Source organism: Saccostrea echinata, unplaced genomic scaffold (genome assembly GCF_033153115.1).
Source record: "Saccostrea echinata isolate AGI-Se365-2 ecotype Australia unplaced genomic scaffold, CSIRO_AGI_Sech_v1 ptg000016l, whole genome shotgun sequence".
Classification (NCBI taxonomy): domain Eukaryota; kingdom Metazoa; phylum Mollusca; class Bivalvia; order Ostreida; family Ostreidae; genus Saccostrea; species Saccostrea echinata.
Genome location: NW_026889765.1, coordinates 7,491,056 through 7,517,250, shown reverse-complemented (window position 1 = coordinate 7,517,250; position 26,195 = coordinate 7,491,056). Strand labels below are relative to the sequence as shown.

General features: G+C 34.1%; 1 protein-coding gene across 1 annotated transcript in view; it reads right to left on the bottom strand.

The window, feature by feature from the left end:
- LOC133188387 (ATP-binding cassette sub-family B member 6-like) overlaps positions 1-24,019 on the bottom strand; it is a 31,868-nt gene extending 7,849 nt beyond the window's left edge. Inside the window, exons 1-19 of the mRNA XM_061323782.1 lie at positions 23,617-24,019; positions 23,140-23,251; positions 20,878-21,097; positions 19,625-20,134; positions 18,716-18,845; positions 17,949-18,138; positions 15,807-15,938; positions 15,150-15,252; positions 14,818-14,907; positions 13,215-13,336; positions 11,168-11,277; positions 9,462-9,527; positions 8,949-9,163; positions 7,763-7,826; positions 6,771-6,856; positions 3,949-4,006; positions 3,517-3,621; positions 3,016-3,190; positions 2,046-2,158 (exon numbers count right to left, since the gene is read on the bottom strand). Coding sequence (XP_061179766.1) covers positions 2,046-2,158; positions 3,016-3,190; positions 3,517-3,621; positions 3,949-4,006; positions 6,771-6,856; positions 7,763-7,826; positions 8,949-9,163; positions 9,462-9,527; positions 11,168-11,277; positions 13,215-13,336; positions 14,818-14,907; positions 15,150-15,252; positions 15,807-15,938; positions 17,949-18,138; positions 18,716-18,845; positions 19,625-20,134; positions 20,878-20,960 — 2,352 coding nt within the window. The 5' untranslated portion in view covers positions 20,961-21,097; positions 23,140-23,251; positions 23,617-24,019. The remainder of the gene's footprint in view (positions 1-2,045; positions 2,159-3,015; positions 3,191-3,516; positions 3,622-3,948; positions 4,007-6,770; positions 6,857-7,762; positions 7,827-8,948; positions 9,164-9,461; positions 9,528-11,167; positions 11,278-13,214; positions 13,337-14,817; positions 14,908-15,149; positions 15,253-15,806; positions 15,939-17,948; positions 18,139-18,715; positions 18,846-19,624; positions 20,135-20,877; positions 21,098-23,139; positions 23,252-23,616) is intronic.
- Positions 24,020-26,195: the final 2,176 nt, after the last annotated feature.

Here is a 26,195-nt window from a genome sequence, read left to right as displayed (position 1 = left end):
GCTTTGCTGTTCTTAAGAAGAAGATTTTTAAAGATTTCTATATAAAACTTTGATCCCCCATTGTGGCCCCACCCTACCCCCGGGGGTCATGATTTGAACAAACTTGAATCTACACTATCTTAGGTTGCTTCCATATAAATATTACCAATCATGGCTTTTCTTTTCTTAAGAAGAAGATTTTTAAAGATATTTTCCTATATATTTCTATGTAAAACTTTGACCCCCATTGTGGCCCCACCCTACCCCCGGGGGTCATGATTTGAACAAACTTGAATCTACACTACCTGAGGATGCATCCATATAAATATGACCAATCATGGCTTTGCTGTTATTAAGAAGAAGATTTTTAAAGATATTTTCCTATATATTTCTATGTAAAACTTTGATCCCCCATTGTGGCCCCACCCAACCCCCAGGGGTCATGATTTGAACAAACTTGAATCTACACTACTTGAGGATGTTTCCACAAAAGTTTCATCTTTCCTGGCCCAGTGGTTCTTGAGAAGAAGATTTTTAAATGATGCCATTATTTTTTCACTAATTCCTAATTATCTCCCCTTGAAAGAGGGCGTGGCCCTCCCTTTGTATAAACTTAATCCCCATTACCCAAGGATGCTTCATGACAAGTTTGGTTGAAATTGGCCCAGTGGTTCTGGAGGAGAAGTCAAAAATGTGAAACGTTTACAGACAGACGGACAGACAGATGGACGACGGACAAAATGTGATCAGAAAAGCTCACTTGAGCTTTCAGCTCAGGTGAGCTAAAAATGAATCCCACCATATAGCAGGCCAAAACAAAGAGTATGCTAAAATTTCAAGCATCTGCAATCAGTACTTGCTGAGAAAACTGTGACCAAAATTTGTTATGTATGGTATGGACAGATGCAATAATAAACAGGAAGTTGACATCAGATTCGTATAAAAATGAATCCCACCATATAGCATGCCTTAACAAAGAGCGTGCTAAAATTTCAAGCATCTGCAATCAGTACTTGCTGAGAAAACTGCGACCAAAATTTGTTATGTATGGTACGGACAGACGCAATAATAAACAGGAAGTTGACATCAGATTCGTACAAAAATGAATCCCACCATATGAAATGCCTAAACAAAGGCTGTGCTAAAATTTCAAGCTTCTGCAATCAGTAGTTATTGAGGAAACTGCAACCAAAATTTGTTATGTATGGTACGTAGAGAGTCGCATGGATAAACAGGAAGTTGACATCAGATTCATACAAAAATAAATCCCACCATATGACATGCCTAAACAAAGAATGTGCTAAACTTTCAAGCATCTGCAATCAGTAGTAACTGAGAAAACTGCGACCGAAATGTGTTATGTATGGTACGGACAGACGCACGGATAAACAGGAAGTTGACATCGGATTCGTACAAAAATAGACCCCACCATATGGCATATCTAAACAAAGTTTGTGCTCAAATTTCAAGCATTTGCGATGAGTAGTTGCTGAGAAAACTGTGACAAAAATTTGTTATGGACAGACAGACACACAGACAGACAGACAGACAGCTAGACACACAAGGGTGAAACAGTATACCCCCCTCTCCTTCGGAGCGGGGGTATAAAAATGGATGTTTGACTGCAGAGTGAGATATTGGACCTGTTGATGAGATATAGGACCCCTTACGTCACACTGTGGGCGGGATCAGCTAAATCTTATTTGCATTCATCATTCTGTTCGACAGTGTCAAAATAGACTGAGTTTTCGTGCAGATAAAGGAAATTTACATCATGAAAGCCAGCACAAGATACATATACATGTATGTCAAAAAATATAAGGTATAACAAAACATTTATTGACTGTGTTCTCGGGGAAAATGTGTTTTGTTGACACCTTGAACCAAACTGTTTGCATTTGGCCTAGGGCAAACAGTTTTGTTCTTGGGTCCGACAAAAAGCATTGTTGCCGGGAAGACAGTCATTAAATGTGTAATGTCAGAAATGTTAACAAAAATAAAATTAAAAATTTCCTTTGATTTCACTCTAGCTAAAACAAGTACAAATTCACAATGTATAATATTACCTCATCCAGCAGGACAATCTGGGGGTTCTTTAGAATAGTCCTGGCTATAGCCACCCTCTGTTTCTCTCCACCACTTAGCTTAAGTCCTCTCTCCCCAACCACTGTGTTATAACCTGCAAGAATGGTTTTAAAATAATGTATGTAGCCTCAAAAATTAATATCACTTAAGATCTTATAAACATTGTTTGAAAGGAAATTGACTAAGAGAGTATCATGCATTCTGGGTAATTATGGCAGGGTGTTGATGTAGGTGTATAGATTAACTCTTGTTCACCAAAATGTATCTTATAATAGCCAATAATAATCAATTTACTCTTATGTTATGTATTTTAAATACAGTACTTTAAAAGTTAGTCTGAGAGCTATTTGCACCCTTCACTCAAAGACACTGTAAGTAAGAGACATACTGAATCAGAGGGAGAATAGATATACATTTGTATTTAAGACAAGAGATATAGGTTTAGTGATAAGGGACAGACATATTGGCAAACAGGTGATTATGGAACAGACATGAAGAAAATTTATCACTGCAGAGAACTTGCAGATTGGGACCCTTATTATCTTAAAGATCATAAGATTTGCCTAACCCTACATTGCATTTAGCATACTTGTAAAATGCTTAATACATATGTACATTGTCATGTTGTTGTTTTCTACAAGGGGGGGGGGGGGTTGTGACTGGTCGGCATGGGATGCTTACTCCTCCATGGCACCTGATCCCACCTCTGATGCTTTAAGAGGTCTGTGTTTGCTCTGCTCCAAATTTGTATTAATTCAATGGATTTTTAAGCTTCATTTCTTCATATTTCATGGGACAGACATGAGGAAAATATTTCACTGCACAGCACTTACCAAGTGGAACCCTTATCATCTTCATAAGATAAGCACAACCCTACAGTGCATTTAGATATGTACATTGTCATGTTGTTGTTTTCTACAAACTTAATGTGAGGTATGAATGCATCCTTACCATCAGGGAAAGATAAAATTCTCTCATGAATATCTGCATTATCAGCTGCTTCTTCCACCTGCTTGTCATTAGCGTCAACATTACCATAACGTATATTATAGCCAATATCAGCATTAAACAAGACAGTATCCTGGGGCACAACACCAATTTGTTGTCGGAGAGATTCTTGCTTGACCTTCAAAATCAAAATGCACTAAATGTACAATTATGCAGTGAGTACATGTGTTATCCTATGGACATGTATCAGCACTGACATGCCTCTTACAATTAGTTTTTTTTATTCAAATACCAGGGATATGTGGGAGTGTGTTGGCTGTCCCAATCACTTTTTCTCTCTGATTTTTATCCTCGTTATCTCAAATCCTTGGATATCTAGAAGATTAATCTTGGTCCAATTGAGTTTGAGATAACGAGGTTTGACTGTATATCAAATTGTTTAAAGACTGTTCTCTGCACCATTATGACAAATTAAACAAACAGAATATTTTAATTCAAACTAACCAGTGAAATGTCTTGACCATCAATAAGGATCTTCCCTGAAACAACATCATAAAACCTGAATAGCAGTCTGATAATGGTGCTCTTTCCACTGCCCGAGTGACCTACCTATAAAAACAACTGAACTTAAAAAGTAATTTTTATAAATCTCATAATGAACATTCATGAGTGTATCAATATGTATGATATCCACAAAGAGAAAGAATTTTTGCTGTGAATTTTCAAAGAAAATCACTGTGTATACATTGTGACAGATTTACATGTAGTTAAAAATAGTCAATTTGTTTTTGGAATGAAAGTTTTAAATACAGCAATATCTAAAGGGGGGGGGGGGGGGACAACAACAACAAGAAATGAAAAAAAAACTGAAAAAAATTGATTTTCTATAGTAAGATGAGTGTGTGAAAGCTATGAAATATTGAAAAAGCCACATACTAGTGCATAAGTCTGTCCTGCAGGTACCACAAAGGAAACATCCCTCAGAATCTTTTTACTAACAAGATAAACAGAAAAAAGTACTGTGTATTATCATTTTTATTTTAAATCAAGTCTTTCAATAATCAGCAAAAATATTTAAAGGTTATATATATATATTAATTTCTGATGGTGTAAACCACAGGCGCCTGACGTTTTTAACCTTTCTTTCCATAAATAAAAAATCCCCCATACTATAATAATAACAAGGTTCGTCACGGTCGCCATCTTGAATTTTTCAGTTCAGCTACTTCGCCTCGATTTTTTAGTCTACAATGTGTTTAAAATTAACGGATACAACCGTTTCCCTCAAGTACTTACTTTAACTATGCCTCCACTTTTGGGCAATTCAGCTCAAATCACATTAAATCCTCTCTAATTCTTAAAATGTCGCTTCAAACTCAGTCTACTGCTACCGATTCCGTAAAACTTAGAAAAGGGAGGCCGGAAGTTGATGTTAGAACGTCACAATACGGGAAAGCCCTTTTCTGATTGGTGGATATCTTGAGAGTTATATTAATATTAAGAGCTGTTTAAAAATGGAGTTTGAGCAGTTCTAGACTACTGGTACGTATTTTATAAATAACTTAGTAATATATATTGATACATCTATAGTCCCCAACTGTTTGCAAATAAATATATATTTAGCCTAAAACTGTGTACTTTTTCAACTGCTATTTAAGAAAAAGTGAAATATTTAGGCTGAATAGTATACACTGTATTTTACATACAGAGGCGTAGTTACACACCTGAAAGTAAAGGGGGCTTAAATCCAAATAAAAATTCAATTATATTGTCAAAACATAAAAGCGTTTACAATTTAATTCTGAAATTTAGGGGGGGGGGGGGGGGGTCTGGCAGATTTTGAAAATAAATTTAATTGTCCTTCACTGACATGGAAATAAAGCTGGGAAAAAAATTGAAAGCCCAGCCCCCCCCCCCCCCTCCGGAATCAATTGGTTCTCCCTTAAAAATAAATGAATGGCAATATAATCTGTGAGGCCACCCGTAGGTCTTAGGCGAAGCCTTGATTCGGGGGGGGGGGGGGGGGGGGGGGGGGGGAGCTCCTGGCTTGTACAAATATTTCAATCACATTCTTGCAGGGAATAGCATGGTATTTGGCTTTTCTTATGAAAGACAAGACAGAAATATTGTTTTTAACATGAAGTTTAACTTTCTCGGAAACTTATTGTAAATGTACTTGAGGCATGCAGAATCTTTTACCGCTACATTTGTATCGTCTGCTCTCTGTTATAATATGTATTAATAATGTTCAGCAACAAGTATTTTAAATGTTGGTAGCAAAAATAATTTTAAAATCATATACTACAGTGGCGGATCCAGGAATCTTGAAAGGGGGGGGGGGGGGGGCGACCAGTTTGGGGTCAAGGTAGGGGCTCACAGCCATACACAAAAAATTGCTTTATTAAATCTTATGTATATTTTGGACACAAAGGGAGGGGGCGGGTCCCCTGCCCCCCTCTAAATCCGCCAGTAAACTATTTGATCAAGCCATTTGACGATAATTAAACTCAATTTCTCAAAGTTTTTATAGAATTATTAATGTGTTATAGAACACTTACTATAGATTAATGATTTATTTGGATTTGGCAATGATTCAATAAAAGATTTCAAATAGACGTAATAATATAAAATTTGATTCGAAATAATGACAATTAATAATTTGAAACAAAAATATTTGCCGGATGATGCTAATATTTTTTTTCTCAACAATCTCTCTCTCTCTCTCTCTCTCAGACCTAGATTTTAAAAAAAAAAAAAGATGTGTAGTAACGCACTTGCGTACTTGCAAAGACAGCTTCGCGCCTGTAGAAAGAGGGGGCATGGAGGTTCAGTGATCTGGGCCAGCTCACCACTGTGATGAAAAATAAAACATACACATATCTATCCTTCTTTTTATATATATATATAATTTTCATCGCTTCCAAACACTGAAAATAGTACCATTATAAAGAAGAAATATTTATGCCAGAATGCAAGGGGTCTGGTTTACACGAGAAATTAGTAACCAGAATTCCAGGACCAGGCATAATTTTTATTTCCTTATGATTTTTTCTTCAACAAAATAAAAGAAAAAAAATATTTCACATATTATATCTGATGATTATGGAAAGCATCGGCCTGATCAGCATTCAACATGTCGAAAAAGTTTGTAACTGACTTTGCATGATTTTTCCCGCGAAACGTCATATTTCTTTTAACCAATGAAATTTATGTAGAGGGAATTCCTATTTACATAACAACATCAACTTCCGGCCTCCCTTTTCTAAGTTTTACGGAATCGGTAGCAGTAGACTGAGTTTGAAGCGACATTTTAAGAATTAGAGAGGATTTAATGTGATTTGAGCTGAATTGCCCAAAAGTGGAGGCATAGTTAAAGTAAGTACTTGAGGGAAATGGTTGTATCCGTTAATTTTAAACACATTGTAGACTAAAAAATCGAGGCGAAGTAGCTGAACTGAAAAATTCAAGATGGCGACCGTGACGAACCTTGTTATTATTATAGTATGGGGGATTTTTTATTTATGGAAAGAAAGGTTAAAAACGTCAAGCGCCTGTGGTGTAAACTTGTGTAATTAATGTCTTTCTTAAAAATTCTGCATGTTTTGGGATTTTTACATGTACATGTAATATGTACATTTTATCTAATTTACAGAGCATAATTAAGTCATTATCTATTAATTCTGAAGTGAGCTACTTGATCTGCTGTGTAATCATATAGAAATCAGAGCTTCCAAATAACAACTGAATTTATATCGTACCTTTCTTCATAATGGAAGTTGACATTTCTGAATTCTATTTTGCCATTGGTAACTGCAATATTCTTAGCATCTGGGATATCTTTAATCTGCATGATGGAAAAAAATGAATTCAATGTCAGATCTAATATTGCATCTTTGCTAGCCAAGTGTCTGATTCGCTTACTCTCATCTCATTAGGAGGTGACAGTAAGAGAATTGACATTTTGATAGGGAAGATACTAATATTGTGACAATGTCAACATACAGAGTAATTCATTTATTAACTTATATCATCAGGGCCAAAACTCAAATAGTAAATTGTACTTTTGATGGTAAATGATTATTTGCAGAAACCAAAATTCACCGAGTGGACTGTAGCTCTACTGGTTTGTACTTACAACAAAGGAAGAGAAAAGTAGTACTTGAACTTGTCAATGAAACTATGCAACAGCACTAAATAGAATAATGATCCTTGGTTTATAGTCTCTCTTTTTTTGTGGCAAGATTTATTGCAATCAGACTAAATGCTAAGTTATATTGAAATCATCCCAAAATTGTAGGAGTAGCATTTTGAAAGTATTTCACAGATATTTCTATTTTGAGTAATCATGGCAACACTGTTCATCGAGATCTAAAAAAACCTGATACACAGAATTATGTATCTTAGTGTAGTTTTCTTGTGTGTCAAGTTATATTGAAATCAGACCAAAATTGTAGGAGTGGCATTTTGAAAGTATTTCAAAGATATTTCTATTTTGAGTAACCATGGCAACATCGTTCATCGAAATCAAAAACTGATACACAGAAAGATGTATGAGTGTAGTCTACTTGTATACCAAGTTATACTGAAATCTGACCAAAACTGTAGGAGGAGTAGCGTTTTGATAAATTGTTTACAGACAGAAGGACAGCTAGACGGATGGAAGGCGGACACCTTAATTATCACATAAGCTCTTCTGATCCCTAACCAGTACTGAGTAGAGCTAAAAAAAAAGATGGGATAAAAAGTGTACCTCTTGGCTTTCATCCAACAGTTCAAACATGTTTTCCATATCAATGAGAGACTGCTGTATCATTCTGAAATGTAGACATAAAATATGGCTGAATATCAGCATCTTGGACAATGATATATCAAATCCTTAGGTTTTCTGAAGTGAGTCCAAAAGTGCCTTAAATTATTGTCTTAATCTCAGGTATAATTTGTTATAAATCCAAGTTTTATTTTGATTACTTGAACACATGCCTATCTGGGAGACTTTCTCTCAGTCATACTGAGTTCAAAATATAAGTTTGATATTATGTGAGCACTATCAGATTGTATGTGTATTCATGTGAGTTTTAAATTTCACTAATTTGCCTCATAAATTATGAGGCTTTAAAATTTTTGAAAATTGGTTTTAGTGTAGATTATACTCATATCACTTTCTTTTTTTATTTCTCAATTTCTTCTGTACTTTAATATCTTGTAAGTCATTTTCAAACACTATTTTCAGTGTAATTTAACTTACTGTGAAAATGTTCATTGATAGGCATGCTCCCCCCCCCCCCTTTTTTGGTCAGATTTTATTGGTAATGTATTTTGCATTTTTTTTCTTGTTGAAGATAGAACCTAATCCCCCCCCCCCCCCCTTCCACAGAAAGGATTGGTAGGGAAAACTTTCCCAAAGACTTGAAATAGATCATTAATTATTTTTATGCCCCTCTCCCCCAATTCATAAATAATGGTATACATGCCTGAAAAGTACGTTTTGGCCAGTTCAACTGTTTAACGGACTTAATTACATGTTGTGTCAACTTGTGTTAAGGACTTTTTGAGTCGGTGTGGAAATATTTCAATAAATAAAATGTTTTTTTTTTCAAATGGGCTTGATGTTCAGCCATGCCCATGGTAAAATTTCTTTGGCTTGCAGTTATACAATATGGGATCCCACTATGGGATGACTGCAAGACCATGGTTATCAGTATTCAACCATGACTAGCTTTACTACAGAAGCACTTTGTTATAAGCGTGTTTTACTGTACTTTTTTGTCAAAAACCATGGATGTCAAAAGTAAATCTATATTCCTGATTTATTCTTGATTTCATTTTCAACTTCTATATTTCAAACCTTGATAATCTCTAGGGCAAGTTCTATCCGGATGAGTTTGAGAAATCACATTTGTCAATGACTATAGTTAATTCACTGAACTCATAGTTACCTGTAATAATTTCCTAGAAAGTTGAGTGGTCCATACAGCTGGCTGAGGTATGTCCCGAATAAAACGTAGTCCCCCACCGTGAGGTGAAGGTCACTAATGGAGTACACCACTGCGTACGCACACAACAGTGAGCCGCTAATCATTCCAAAGGTGCTCACTGTGTTCTGGAGAGAATTCAACAGGTTAAGCGAGGCGTTCGTTTTCCACTCTGCAACCTGAAAATTAATTTTAGTAAAAGTTGTTTCAAACATCACCTGTGCAAGTAAACAGCAATTTGAATTTTTTTTTTTAGTTTTTTATTTTAAATGCAAATGATGTTCAAAATTTAAAGGATTTGTTGGTTGATTGATAATTCCCAAAAAAAAAACTTATGAGAGAAATACATTCAAACCAAACAACTTAAGGCTTACTGATCGTCACCATACAGAAGGAGCCTTCATATTTCTGAGTGATAAAATAGAAATACATTTCTTATTGCTTAAACATGTACATGTATGTAATTGATAAATATACCTGATAATCTTCTATTGCTGTATCAAATCTACTGGTCTCAAACTCTGAAGCACCATAATATTTAACCTAGAATGGAAAGTACATTTATCACAGAATGCAATGAAATATAGTTCATGGGCTTATTCCCCGAACATCTACTAACTAAAACAACTAGTTCAATATCACACTCAATTAAGAGGCCCTATAAGGGGTACAGCTAAAGTTTACCAGCTGTGTTGCCTTGATTAAACAAAGTATTCTAAATTACATTGAATACATTTTTTTTTCTATAAAAATTATGTCCTTAAGTACAGTTTCATTAATTAAATGATAACAATAATTAAGGCACTAAACAAATTATTCCATCTTACACTTCTTGGTAATTTTGTACCAAAATAAATTGTTTTAAGATTTGACTTTATTGAATGATGCAAATATGATATTTTATTCTTCATCAGCCACCCTTAAGGTAGCTCGCGGGTTGCTGACGTTACAATAGGTATCTACGTTAAAAGCTCACCATTATTACAACATCAAAATACAGACAACTAAAAAATATCTTTAGCAGTATAAAATGAAACATTAGTTATAAGTTTATTTAAATTTAATTAAAAGTAAAGGACATGTATACAAATAAATTATGAGCTTTCTTTATGGTAGAAAATGAGATGGATGAAATGAATACTGTTCTTCAAAGTAAACTGCAATATTTTGTCATTCTTTGCAAATATAAATACATGTATTATTATTAGTTCATTTTGGCGGAGTTTTAACACTGGCGCTGCAGAGAGGGGAAGAGATGGTCATCATTATGTACTGAAGGGAAAGCTGAAATCTGTTAATTCAGTGATAGTTATTTTTTTCTATGAAGTATGAGCATCCATATGAATTGTGCTACCTTTAACCATATAGAGATTCATGCATATATACTTTGTTATGTTAACAATTAAAAAATAGGCACTTTTTGCAACAGATTACAATAGTTTAAAATTGATTTGCAAATATAATCAAACCCAATTAAATGCTCATTTTTTTTAATATAGATTTTTTCCAGTTATCTCCGCATTGTTTGAGTTATTTGGGGGAAAAACATGAATTTTCCTCTATGTTTCAATGAAATAGTGCCATTCTGTGATCAAACTAGCAATTTACAGCAAATTTTTAAATAAAATTATGCAATATCATCAATCAGTAACATATTAATTGTCGGATTGCATGCTTTATTTTGCAGGAGTTGTTTAACAACGCACATATTTTTAGTCATACAGGCATAAGAAAATAATGACTTCGGGATAACGTAATATAACTACATTTTAAAAATCAAATGTTTGATGGAAAATTGTAAAAATTTAAAGTTTTTTGCAAGAAATTGAGTGAGAACACGTATTAATTTTTTTGTATGAATTGATTCTAAATTATCTTCACATTCATTGTGTTAAATAAGATAAAATTTGTCCTTCATTTCAAAATTATGAGCATGGTTTTGAAATGCATTTACCAGTGTAAAAGGTGTATTTTACTATATATTTCAATGAAATGGTGTCATCTGTATTCACCAACATTGGTGCATTTGAGATATGATTAAAACATAATCACATAGAAAAATCTGAAAAAAAAATTCAGAAAAAAATTTTTGAAGCAAATGGATTCAGCAAAAAAAATTTCAGAGTATGTTTTCAGAAAGACAGTAAAGCCGCGAGCTACCTTAATCAAACTCTCTTATTTACTGTCTCAAAGTTGAGCAGGGAATCCACGGCCTTGGAGTTTTTCTCATTGTCCAGTTTATTCATCTCTCGTCTGTATTTAGTTCTCCACTCAGTGATCCAGAAAGTAACAGCTGATGTTAAGAGATGGTTAAGAAACTAATTAATAATTAACTAAGCGCACATACAAGCACTTTGAAGAGTTTTTGCTTGAAATTCCTGAAAATGATGACTTTATCAAGTTGAAGCAATTTAATCAAGCATATGCATGCCTCTACCTGTTTTGTCTTTTCAATTTCAAATCTTACAAGAATACCCAGCCTCCAAAAATAGCAGTTTTAGTGCTGAAGCACATTAAAAAAGAAAATTAAGTTGCTCTGACCAAAAAAAAAAAATACAACCTCATATGTCAATGAAAAATACTGGGCTAAATGGAATTTGAATCTTCAACTCATAAATACATGAGGGCATGATATAAAGGAAGTCTCTAGAGATAAAGGAAGTCTTTATTAGACTATAAACAGAAGAAAAGTTGTTACTGTATTATCAATTGTCACATATCTGCGGCTTTTCCTTTGATCTTTCAGTTGTGATATATCCAATATCACATATGCGATAATACTTCCCACGCCCCCTCATATATCACTGCACAAGACACTTGGGGTAAAAAGTGTTACAAACAATGTAAGAATGAATTCTAACCCTACTTGATTCAATATTTCAAAACAAAATCTCTTATGAAGGGAAAAAAATCAAATAACTAGAAATATGTCCATAGGACATGAATGCCCCGCCGAGGGTATATCAGTAATGCAATATTTTAACACAAATTGAGAAAAGTGAGGTCAAGGTCAAAGGAAAGGTCAAGGTGAAAAAATATTGATGCAGTTGAATAGCTTACATCAGTATGTATCAGCATAGGAAGTTTGACACTAATTTAAGAAAAGTAAGTTCAAGGTCAAAGGAAAGGTCAAGGTCAAAAATTGTTGATGCAGTTGAAAAGGTTACATCAGTATGTATCAGCATATGAAGTTTGATAAAAATATTATGAATGGTTTCTTTAAAACTGAGCCAAACACTAATTTAAAAAAAAGTGAGGTCAAGGTCAAAGGAAAGGTCAAAGTCAAAAAATATTGATGCAGTTGAATAGCTCTCATCAGTATGTATAAGCATATGAAGTTTGACACTAATTTAAGAAAAGTGAGGTCAAGGTCAAAGGAAAGGTCAAGGTCAAAACATGTTGATCTCATCAGTATGTATCAGCATTTGATGTTTGATAACACTATATTGAATGATATCTTTAAAACTGAGCTAAATACTAATTTAAGAAAAGTGAGGTCAAGGTCAAAGGAAAGGTCAAGGTCAAAAATTGTTGATGCAGTTGAATAGTTCTCATCAGTATGTATCAGCATTTGAAGTTTGATAACACTATCTTGAATGGTATCTTTAAAAACTGAGCTAAACACTAATTCAAGAAAAGTGAGGTCAAGGTCAAAAGAAAGGTCAAGGTCAAAAAAAGTTGATGCAGTTGCATAGCTCTCATCAGTATCTATCAGCATATGAAGTTTGATAAAAATATCTTGGATAGTTTCTTTGAAACTGAGCTTTGAACAGAGCTAAACGCAAAGTGTGACGGAAGGACAGACGGAAGGACGGAAGGACAGAAGGACAGAAGATGGACATGACAAACACTATATGCCCCGGCCATATTCATGGTGGGGCATAAAAATCATACTTATCAAGCGCTTTGCTACACAACAAATCATCGAAATGAGTTAGAAATTCCAAGCTGATCTTATCCAATTCCATAACGTCCGACCTGTTCCCTCACAACTCCTAAAATGGCTAGATTTTTTTACTCCTGACACACACGTCATCAGATATGTGACAAGTTGCTTACATCATAGAACTCTCGTATTACTGGATATCAGTTTCATGGGGCATTGAAAGCTCGGGCACTCTTGGCCCTTGATTTCCACGCTCAAAGAAACTGTATATTCAATACTACTCAACGTCTATGATGTAACCTATACTACTTTTTTATATTAATTAATTATCAATTATTGCTGACCTAGATAGAGAACCATGCTGAGAAAGACAACAAGCCCAAAGATGTAGTTGAAAACAGTGACGAAATAGACGGTAGCGATGATAATGTCGACGATTGTTGGCAAGATCTGGAATACCACGTAACTAAGTAGAGAAGATCAAAAATTTGGTAATAAATATAATTCAGTTTATAAATTCCTGTTTCTTTATAACAATATACTCTGCTAAATGCAAAAATTTTCCAAAATGACAAAGCTCAGAAAAGTTTTGGACACTCAGTAATTGTACTAATTTAAATACGGCTGGGTTTTTTTTTTCAGTATTAATTTTTTATATATTTACCGATTAATTCTTTTTGAAAAATGAAATTTATCTTCTATTTTGTTTGACAATATCCACAAAATCTTTGTTCCTTTACAATATTTCTATGACGCCCAGTTTCAATTTCAAGGTTAGGTGAAGACATTCTTATTCTACTTATTTGTTTGTTATAAAGAGGAGGTGTTGACTTTCTTCGAAAATACTGTAAGGTTAGATTATCCACAATATGTCTGTAAAAAATACATTTTGTTGAACAAATTAATTCCTTAATCCCACGATTTGACGCACTGTCTGTATCCTTAGAGTGTTTGCCTGGCTAACCCTTAGACCATTTCAGAAGAATTGGAGTGCAATTTAAAATTAAACTATCAGGGATCCAAATATTTCATTCACGTTATGAATTATATATCACTGGATTCATAATAAAATAGAATTTTCAAACTTATTAAGTAACACAATTCAGATTGGAAATTTCTGTAAAGAAATACTCCAGGCAAAAGCAGGTGTAAATGAAAATACAGATATTTCAACATGTAAATCAGCTTTATTAATTCAAAATTGTCTGTAGAAAATATCAAAAATTATGTGTGATGATATAATTGATGGTAAAATTATTATTTTTTGTCAATTTTGGAAGTTTAATTCCTCAGAAAGCCATAAATTATAGCGCTATTTCAATGTCAATCCTGCCAACTAATTTTCAGACTAGTGTGATTAAACATGACTTCTGAAAGTTTTTCTGTTTTAGTTGAATGGTCAGATTATGCTAAAATAATTATTTTCTACATCTTCACATGCTAAATATGTGTAAAATGGGAGGTAACTTCTGAATTTATGAGAAACAAGTAACAAAATCAGGACGGGCGGCACCACACTTCACAACATTTTCAGGTGACATTATAAATTAATCCTATCATAGCAGATTTTATTTCTCTTGAGATAAGCCATAGAATGTTGATTATTTTTAGAATTTTACATACACTGTCACAGTCATTGTCCTACATCTTAGAATCTATAGTAAAATCAGTGCTTTTATGGAATGTGTAAATATTTGATTATCAGTTAATCCTTTATTTAGATCACTTTAATGCAGCTAAACTTTAATTGGTATCTTAAACATCAATATCTCAAATACCATGGATATGTTATAAAAAGTGTTTTGGGAATCAAAAACACATTTTCTTTATGATTTTAACATCAATATCTAGAATCAGTGAATATCTCAAAGTTTTTTTTTTGTCAGCCTCAGAAAGTCTGAGATAATGAGCTTTGACTGTATACATATGATTTTAAGTAAAGAATACCTGAGTAGATTGTTGATACTATTCGTCCCTCGGTCCATCACTCGTAACACTTCCCCCGTCTTTTTTTGAAGATGCCATTTCAGAGACAATCTGTTAAAGAGGAGATGTACATTATAACAGTAAAAAAGCTTAGAAACTAACTCATTATTATTATTAGAGAACATGAATTATAACTTTTGAGATGTGTGCAGAACTTGTTTTTTTAAAAATCTTCTTGTCAATTTGAATCAAGAGATCATATTTTTCCATTAAGTTTTTTAAAAAAACATTTTTACTTGATCCTGATTAAAATCAAACCAACATGTAACATGGCAATAACACAATAACTATACCTGTGTAAATGACTGAACAAGCGAACTTGGATTCTCCTGGTTGTGTACTGTTGAACTGGTATCCATAGGAACGATCTGGCATTGTTTAAAAACCCTGTGACTCCTACAAATGCGCAACTTAAAACTTAAATAAAAAGTTGCCAGAGATTTCAGGAATGAAAGGTACAATATCATTCTTTCCCTACATGTATAAATATATATTGATGAAGACAGCTAGTACACTTTTTACAAGTAGAGTATAAAACTCAGTTATAACTAAGTCACTAGACTTCCCATAAAGAAGAAGTTTTAGGATAGCACTAATTTTGATGGTTTTAGCCCCACCCCTCAGGCCCCAGAGGGGCAGGGACCATGAAATTCACGATTTTTGTTCCCCTTCACTCATATATGCTTTATGCCAAAATTGGTTGAAAATGGTTCAGCGGTTCCAGAGAAGAAGCTGAAAATGTTCAAATGTTAATGGATGATGCACAAAGCACGACAAAAACAGATCGCAATAGGTCACCTGAGTGACTCAGTGCAAAGTTTTCTAAGGATTTGTAAAAGTTTCCTTATAATTTAAATAATTATCTTTAAGGTGAGTTCTTTAAAACTGAGCTTTACTGTATATATATATATATATATATATATATAAAATAAATAAATGTAAATACTTACCTGACCCTCCTCCCTTGAGGAAAATAAGTAAGCAATAAATAAGTATATAATCATAGGGAAACTCTGGCCCGCTGACCTTCAGTTCAGCAAGGTCGTCTCCACGAATTTTGGGTTGTTCATTCAGACTGTTTACTATACATAAGAAAAGTTATATTTAGCATTAACCATGTAATGACAAAAATGACATTTAGGATATGTTTCTAATGCTACAATCTTTTTTTCATGATTTTCAAAACATCTCTACTTTGGTATTTATAAAATACTTTTGAACTTTGGTATCTTGAACATCAGTATCTTAAATGAACATCATGAATTTGTTGAAGTAAGTTGGAAGTCCTAGCCACCTTTGTTCTATGTATTTTAACCTCATTTTCTCGAAGCCTCTGATATTTCAAAGATTTTCCTCAGTCCCATCGAGTTCATTACAGTCCCTAAAATGTTCTACTTCCCCATTTTTTGGTTTGCTCTCTGTTCATTCAGCATGTCTTCACCATTCGTCCAGCTTGCGCTCAGTGTTCACAGTTTTGCATTCAGCATTCATGCAGCATTCCCTTGCCATTGTTCACTTTGTGTTCACCTTGCATTCAGTCTTGTTTATTCACTAGCTGTCATTCAGAACTCCAAAGTGAAAGGAAAACAGAATTAATGTATCGGCAAGGGTCTACAGGTTTTGGAATTTAAATTTATGTTATTAATATTTTAATATCGATTTCTACATCCAAAATATCTGCTTCCTTTCAAGATAATTTGATTTCTTTTGGCTTGAAATTTGGAATTGGTCCTTCTACAAAATCTATTTTGAATCCTTTTACTTGATTCAGAATGTTTTGATCTGAAGAAACCTTTTCCCAATTTTTTATGAAAAATTCTAGTCTTTCCCCCTAATGGGATATGAGCTTGATCTATTGAAACAAAATTCAAATTCAGAATTGCAGAGTGGAGATTGCAGTGAACCAGTCTCATCTTTTCCATTTGATCATAGGAATTTGATTGATACCACATGTAAATTCTCTGTTAGCATGCAAGTGCCTGTTTTTGTTGGTCTTGAAGCTTTCTCCACTGCCTTTTTGCTGTGGTTTTGATCCACCCTTGTTGAACAATCCTCGTGGTTGAGGGTGGGGTTGACTACTCCTCGAAGATCTCGAACGAAAGGGCCATTTGTATATATATAAGTATATATAAGGGAGCACCCATTGTACAACGGCCAGGATCTCCAGATTTTTTGGTTGTTTGGTTAAGATGTAGGTACATGTATATACTAAGCTTTTAAAGAGTTTTTGGGATATTTTCTTAATTTCTATCGCACAGTAACTTGTGGAAAGCTAGGCCTATATTTATTTATTAGAGTCATTTCATAAATTAGTCTCAAGGAAATGTTACATTTTTGGGAATTTAGAGTCAAGACGACTGCAGCCATTATTATAATTTTATCATAATATAATTTTTTTTATTCGTTATTTTCTTTATTTATCTTTATCACTGATTAAATTGAATTTAACTTGTTCAATAGAGGTTAAGCCAGAATAAACCATCATCTCAAGCTATTTGAATCTTATTTTTTTCATATTTATACGAGTCCAACATTTAATTTAAATCTTTTGGTATACAACTTACAGTAAACTTTTGGGTATTCAAAAAACCATTTATACCTCCAAGTGACATAGTCACTGAGTGCCATCCTGTTACACCTTTTTATTTATTCTGGAAGTGTTAGGAACAAAAATAAATACGGTATGCAGGGAAATTTCTCGCTTCCGTTTTATTTTCGCCCTAGACACAAGTGGGCGAATTTAAGACAGGGCGAATTCAAAGAAAACAGTATAATTTCTTAAACAGAGCCGTGACTGGGCGAATTTAAAATGGGGCAAAATTGTTAGCAAGTGTGAAAGGGCGAAAATAACCCTGTATACAGTAAATAAATAAAAAAAATTATTCAAACAATTTTTATCTGGTCTGGTAATGTCAGCACAACAAAAATTATTTATTTATGAGATTTATTTAACTTTTTTTGTTAACAATGCAAGGAAAACCTCATGACAGACTCATTCACACACCGTTCACTTTGTTCAGTGTTCGCTCACCATTCAAAAAAGTAGAACATTTCAGGGACTGTAATTATTATTTTTCTCTAAAAGATCTTACTGATATATTTGCTGTAGAGGGGGACCAGTACATTTATCCCCCTCCCTGCCCCTAGAAGAAGCAGACAGACAAGGACCAGCCCCTGCCTCCAATAGCTCCCTTTAGGCCATACAAATGGAATCATTATCTTAAGCTTTCGCCACACATTCTTCCAAGCGGATTGGTTTTGTGGTAGCTCTGGTGTGGGGCCCTGTAAAGGGAAAAAAATAAGTTTATAAGAGTGTTACAGGAATGAACAAACTGCAGTGAACCAGCCAAGATTTGAACCATAGCTTCTTGAACTCTAAACATGAATTCTACCAACCAGCCACAGGTGAACAAACTCTACCAACCGTCATAATGGCTACAGTATTAAAAAGAATTGTCTTTATGAGTAACAGTATTACATATTTTTTTCAATTTCCTTGTTACATTGTAACTACATGTATATTCAAAATTTTATGTACCGGGTAAACAGTAAAATAAAGCACTGAATCAAATAAACATGCTATGGAAAAAATCAAATAAATCAACAATTAAAAAAAATAGTTTTGTTGAAATTTGACACCAGGTGTCCTACATGTAACTGGAAATGGAGAATTGGGATGTAGCTTTAGGGACAGGCCACTTGCATGCCCTGAGTGCATACCCTGTCCTAAAAAGGATAGTTTTAAATATGTATTTGTTCTGTACAGTCCCCATTAATATCATTTCAAAACTCTTATTGATCTCTCTTTCACACTCTCTTTCTGACATGCTATCACTTTAATGTCTGTGTTACAACTTACATTCTGCATATCAGTTGGAAGATGGTACCGGTTCCTTTTCAGACCCAGAGCCAAAAATCCACAAATCAGAAGCATCAAAGAACAGCTGTATCGAACAATCCACAGACCAAACTCTATGTGATCTGAGTACCTGTAAAATAGACAATTATCAAAATACCACTAACTAATATTTTCTTTTTATACTTATTATACAGTAAAACTCAGTTAAAAGGAAATCACAGGGACTTCAAATTTTGCTGTCATATAACAACTGAGAGATTCTTTACGTCTGAATAATGACAGTTAAAAGGAAATCACAGGGACTTCAAATTTTGCTGTCATATAACAACTGAGAGATTTTTTACGTCTGAATAATGACAGTTAAAAGGAAATCACAGGGACTTCAAATTTTGCTGTCATATAACAACTGAGAGATTCTTTACGTCTGAATAATGACAGTTAAAAGGAAATCACAGGGACTTCAAATTTTGCTGTCATATAACAACTGAGAGATTCTTTACGTCTGAATAATGACAGTTAAAAGGAAATCACAGGGACTTCAAATTTTGCTGTCATATAACAACTGAGAGATTCTTTACATATTCTTCAGGATTCATTTGAATTCCTTATGGCTGAGATACATGTATCATGTATCATGTATCTTTATAAGTAAGTGGCTATTAACCAATATTTACTGTAAAGTCAAAGTTGAAATAATCAAGTTGCTAATTATTATATTAAAAAATGCCAAACTGAAGCTCATATACATGTACATGTCTCATAAAATCTTTTGTTCATTTTTGATGTTACAGTCAATGAGCTACATGCAGCAGTTCTACACGAGTTAACAAATCTCAAAACCATACTGTAAGAGACAAACATTTCTCGATGTTTTAATCATTAAATGTGATCTTATTTGTCAAAACTAACCCGTTCAAAGACCACCAGTAACTTGGACTCTCCCAAGATATAAAGGGCAGGTTCTCCTTTATGAAAGCAAGGCTCCAGAAGACCAGTAAAACTAAGCCATGACCTCGAGTCGGTATTGAGGGCAGCATCCGTCTCCTCTCGTAAAACAAAAGCCTGATGGATGCTATCCAGCAGAAAACAAGGGCAATGGCAGTAAACACTTGGTATCCCGCTACATTCTGATCACGTATAGAGGTGTCGGAGAGAATTGTGTGAATCAGGGCCTCCAGCATGAGAATAAAGCTCAGAATGACCTGCAGCGTGAAGCCACAGGAATTTGGACGGTTTTTCTTGGGCAGTCTGGTGGCATATTTTCTATACAGTGGACATTGAATACAACTGCATATCAAAATCTGAAGGAATAATACGCTGGAGGTGACAGTATTGATGAAACATGGATTCAGTCCCTTGTTTACCCAAGTCTGAGTGAAATTCAAGTCTTTGCAGTACTTCATGTTGTATCTTTTATATCTGAAATGCATGGAATGAAGTTAATAAACATATTTGCTGACAGCAGGTAATATGAAGGTATCATCATGTACATGCAATAAAAAAAAAAGATATAAAGACAAAGTATCAGCATATAATGGAGAAGAATCTGTGTATAAATACAGAGTATCAACATACTGTACATGGTATACAGTGAATTATACAGTTTACACTTAGCATATACCATATTTAGCAATATTCAGAAGAAATTGATTTTACAGTAAGCTAGTGTAGATTAGATTTAGAGCATTATGAATGTGCTAGATGTAAGTATATGTATACACTGGCAAGACATCTAGCAACGTACTTGATTAAGCGGAAGCTGCCTTCCTCCAAAAGGGCTAAATAGAATACACTGCCATTTGTAATACGTTTACAGTAATATGACGATGTATTGGCATATAATGGCAAAGTATCATCACATCATGAATCTTATCCCCATAAGCCTCAAAACTAAAGGCAACATTGAGGCTTCCATGACATACACTAACCACCTAGCTGTTACCATTTAACAATGCCATACTTTCCTTCTTAACCCTTTAACTCCATACACATTGAGTGTCATGTTGATTTTATGTCGACATTTTTTATTCATACGAGACATATCAAAATTAAAAATCTGTTCTAAATTAGCATACTGCTGTATACTTGTTACACAAAGAGAAAATTTGAGCTTTGGCTTCAACACTCTGTATTATTTAACTTCGTTAAATAGATGTAACCACCGGATTTCTCGATCTGTACAGTGAAAAACCGGAATCTGTCTTGTTGTTAAATGCGTGTTCACACACATGCTTATTTGCATCATAGTCTCCAAAGTGCTTTGTCTGGGTTGAGGGGTGGATCAAGATCAATCAACGTTATTTTATCCAAAGTGTTGAACCCAATCTCTGAACTCCAGTCTTTGTTTTGTGACAGCTGTGATGATTTCATTTCCTGATATTCCTAAAATAATAATGAAATCAATTATCACCAAAGAATTGATATAAAGGTTAATTAAAGGTTCATTTTGAATTTATAAATAACTTTAAACATGCAATCTCCCCAATCAAAATTGAAGTATCAGATAGTCAGTATTCGTTAATTATGAGACTAATATTTAGCTTGCAAATCTTTTATCACATCTGAATCAATTAAGTATAATTAAAAACAATTTTAAATAAAAATGACTGTTTGACTTATCATGTCACAACAGATATACATTCAAACATACATATATAGACAGACCTGCATGACCAAGTACTAGGTGTTTTTCTCGTACAGTTAACTACATGTACTTCTGAATCAGTACAATATTTGAAAACATTACAATGAAAACTATTTGAGTTATTGCATCATAACAAAAAGTGTCAATAGATATAATTCGATTGTACATACAGACAAACAGGCTATGTGATGTAACCCTAAAATATATAGGTTTCTTTCTCTTATAGTAAAGAGCTTCTGTACAAAATTTGAAAATTTTATGTTGAAAACCGTTTTGAGTTATTGCATCACAGCACAAGTGTCAATGAATATACTTTTGGACAAATATAAGTAGAGCCCAACCCTTACACAAGAACATCTGACCCAGAGGCCATGAAACTCACGATTCTGGAAGAAGCACCCTTGCTCATCATAACTATACACTTCAAGTTTCTTTGCTTTATAACCAGGAGCAGAAAGAATATTTTGAAAGAAATTATGCTTTTTCACTAAATAATCAATGAACCCCCCTCCCTTTCACTAGAACCCCTGACCCTGGGCCCATGAATCTCACAATTTTGGAAGAAACATCCTTGCTTATCATAACCATGCACTTAGTTTGTTTAAATAATACCCAGGAGCAGCTATTAAATCTCGCCACTGTTGGGCATATTTCATATATTTTTGACAAGCAAAAAAAGGCCAGCTAGGTGCTGGAAAAAAGGGCACGGTACTGCACCATGCTAGTTTGCTTATATTTATCACTATAAGTGTTTCAGGCTAATAGAATTTTGCCATTAATCAGTCAGGGGTGAGACTGAAATCCGTCATTTTTAAAATGACGATTTTTAGTCATAAAATAAAATTTTTATTATGACTTAAACTCGTCATTTTTAAGAAAATGACGAAAAACAGTCATTAAAATTTAGAGTGTTTCTAGAATACCAAGTTACCTCTCCTTGAAAAATGTTAGATCCACCAACCGAAAAAAGGACAAAAAACATCGTAAACAAACTTCATTTCTCTAATACAGTTGACTACAATACTGGTTATGTTGACAGTACAAATTTCCCAAGCAAAAATAAGAGTGGAAGAGTTATTTGTCAATTTATTTGCATTAAATAGGAAAGAAGACGAAAATGATGATATTCCGTCTTTTTTCAAATTGGAGGGTCTGGGCGCACTGAAATATCTCGCTTGTTTTACGGGGCGCACTACTTTTTTATGACTTACACTTTTTGTCGAGACTTTTCTCTACAAGTACGTATTCTTCCAGACGGTGTACTATATGTTTTTATAGGGCTAAAAGCCATGTAAAAATGGCGAATTAGTTCTACCAAAATTCGACATTTTACCGCTAAATAATAACTTTCACCTTCCATGTTGATGTTCTAACGCACGTGGTCGGCCGTAATTAGTGACCCGGATGAAATGAAACTTGCGTAAACACTCTCCTTTCAGCGGTAAATTGAAATTTCGCTTTTATGTAACCAGGATAGAAGAATTATGTTGAAAAAGAAAATATGACGATAGTAAGTCATATTGACAAAAATGACAAAAATACGTAGTTAGTAAATATGACGATTATCCATCATTTTTCAGAAATGACAGATTTCAGTCTCACCCCTGACTGTTAATTGCTAGCCCGACTGGGCTGGTGCTGAAAAAATTTTTGGTGCACACTGTTAGCACTAATTCAAGATAATGTCAACCACTCCATACCCAGTGATTGCGATAAATTTTGAATATGTCAATTAAGTACACATACAGTATCTTTGCATACAAAATAGACTTATCCTTACCCTGATCTGTTTTGGCATCTTCTGGTTCATGTCAGCTGAGACAGAAATTATGAGATACAAGCTCTTCTGTTTCAGAAACTTCATCACACATTGCTTGCATATGCCTGGGATTCTACCAAAGAAAAGTTTAGATACTAAATTAAAAAAAAAAAATGAAAACCTATGATATTTATCACTTTTAATAAACAAAATTTGCTTCAGTTATTCACTTTTATACTAAATACAACTTATAAAAATTAATTGCATGTACAAATACTTAACACCTTCCCCAATAATCCCTTTAATCTGGTCAAGTTTCATAATGATTTTACATGAATAATGTTTATGAGCAATCACTGAGCTTATGACGTCACTTTTCAAATTAGACAATGTTATGCCAGGTAGCAACTGGCCATCCCCAATAAATATACTTTACTGTTTGAAATGTAATCAATAATCATTTATAACTGTCACTGTACACTGTAAATTAAATCTTACCTAGAGCTCTTAAAACTCTCCCTCTCCAAGTTGAGTAAGGGGTCATAGTGGTTACATTCGGACAGCCATCCCTCTTTGGGGGGTTACTCTTGGATTCTGCTTGGCCTTGCAAACTTAACTTCCGACATTAAGTGGTATGGACAAATTGTCAATACCTTGATCATCACTAGGACAGTACTTCCATGGCCATAAACAAATTGCTGTGCAAGCTCACCTCTCAGGCTTACTTAGTTTACACGTGAACGTATGCACAACTTTTGTTCTTGTACAATCTTTAATGCAATTTATGTCACTTCACTAAGATATGCGCGATGAACGATATATGTGGCATCAAAACGCGAAGTACAGTCTGCCATGGAGGCTGCCATTTTTTTTTTACTTGCGCCACCTATATAAACATCTTAAGGGAGATAACTCCTAACAAGTAGCAAATTCCATGATTACCCTTTAAATTTACACAAAAATATGTTTTCCATGTTCCATCTTTACCTTAAGTATATATTTATTTCTCCCAAATTCTCTTGGGATTTTAGGAAATTATTTCATGATATTATGCACTATTAACATACAATTTCCATGATTTAAATGTACAACATACCCCCTTAGAGAAACTAATCCTCAACTGTTTGATAAAAGAATTATAACAAAATCATTACATATCATTCATTTTAGACCCAAATGAATGCATCAAATACAGTTTTAATGAATTTGCAGATTTTCATTATATATCTACCCGTAATACCGCCTAATTTGTGCAACCTGCCTAATTCTTACGTAATATTAATCTGGTACCCTTCCTACAATTCCGTTCGAGCACTCTCTACATCATCTTCGCAAGCCAAGGATTTTCCGTTTCCGTTTCGCTCCCCAAACCGTTTGGCAGATTACACCACTGAAACTGTGGCGGACATAAGCGACATCTTTTGGTCAGCTGTTGGACGCACTACATTATACTCTGCATTCCAGCCAATCAGATAGCCGTTTTCAAATTGTTGTTTGGTATACACTGTAAACAAGAAATGAAGATGTACACGAAAGCCAGAGGTAGAAGAAGTACATGAGGTAATTAAAGGTTTATCAACGAAAAATAGATACGAAGTGAGAATATAATGTGTACAGGAACAAAATGTTTATAAATGATTGTTCGTTTATTGTTTTTATTATAATGACGTAATGTGACATGAAAGCTGTCTTCTCATTGGTTCAAAGGGTTTAACAAGAAACAGATTTTGTTATGTTATCTGCCAAAGGTTTTGTGGGGCACCAGTATCTGTCAGCTTACATATACCGCTGTACCCGTATATGAGTATACCGGTAGTGCGATTCATGAGCGTAGCGATGTTTATTACTCTAGTTTATACCGGTGTATTTTCCCGGATTTTTAGATAAAAATTTCTCAATCTAATTAAAATCAGACTCCTTAGATCAGAGCCGTATGATCCGTGCGTGATCACTATGCCTAAGAAGGACATAACCCGACCAGGGGTCATGTTCACATGAACTTATCTTAATTAGCCAATCAGCGTATCGCCTCTGAAAGGATGACTGCACTTAAGGACATGGGAAATTTGCGACAAAATAAACTTTCAAAACAAGCATTTTTCTTTTCATTGCAAGAATGGCCAACATCCAATCTACAACTTTATTTAATTACGTTTAATAAAAGTGTGTATTTACGAAGTTTGAATCTGTTTTCAAAGGCAGGGGTCATCACAATTTCTTGAATCTCCGTTCGATAATGAGGACGCCCACTTTTTTACTGACTTCATGCATAGTCAGCGCATGTTTGTCTATTGTTCTATGTTTAACAGTAGTTGTATATTTGCATAAATAATAATGTGTCAAAAGGAGATTGATAGACAAACTTGTGCTTATGGTTAAAAAGAGAAAAAAACTGCTTCTTCTTACATCCATGTGTTGTAACCAATGTGACATGTTGAATATTATAATTCACCACGTGATTTCTTACCTCAGGTAACTTTCTGAATACTAAATTCCGTCACGTGACTTGTAAGGTAGCATGTTTTGTGCTCACTAGGACATTGTGTTCGAACACGTTAAGTCATCTGGCATTGAAATAAAATCTGCTTTAATTAAATTGACGTGCTCATATCATTAATTTCGTTTTGAAACCTTTGTCAGAAGTGTATTTGTGCCATACAGAATGGAGAGGGAGATTGGAAAGAGTGCTCACGTTCTTTTTTCAAACATTTCATTGTTACTTATCAAGTCTAATTTTAGACCAATTCTTACAATGTTAGCTCCACTTCTCATGCATATCTAATGTTCAATCAAGGGCAGGTAAGTGTAAATTCACTATATTTGGAAAGCAGTAAGGACAAAAAACATTGAATCATTTTGTTATATCACAGTCTAAAATGATTTTAAAATTTAAATTTGGTTCCAAATTGACAGGATTCTTTCATAAACATACAAAAGTGAAATAAGGCGTAGATATAAAAGCAACAGAAGCAACCGAAAAAGACCCCAAAACAGGCGTTAAGAGCAGTCATCCTTTACTCAAAATACATGTACACAGGCCCGTAGGGTAGGAAGCAATTTCTGTTTTCTATAGTAAT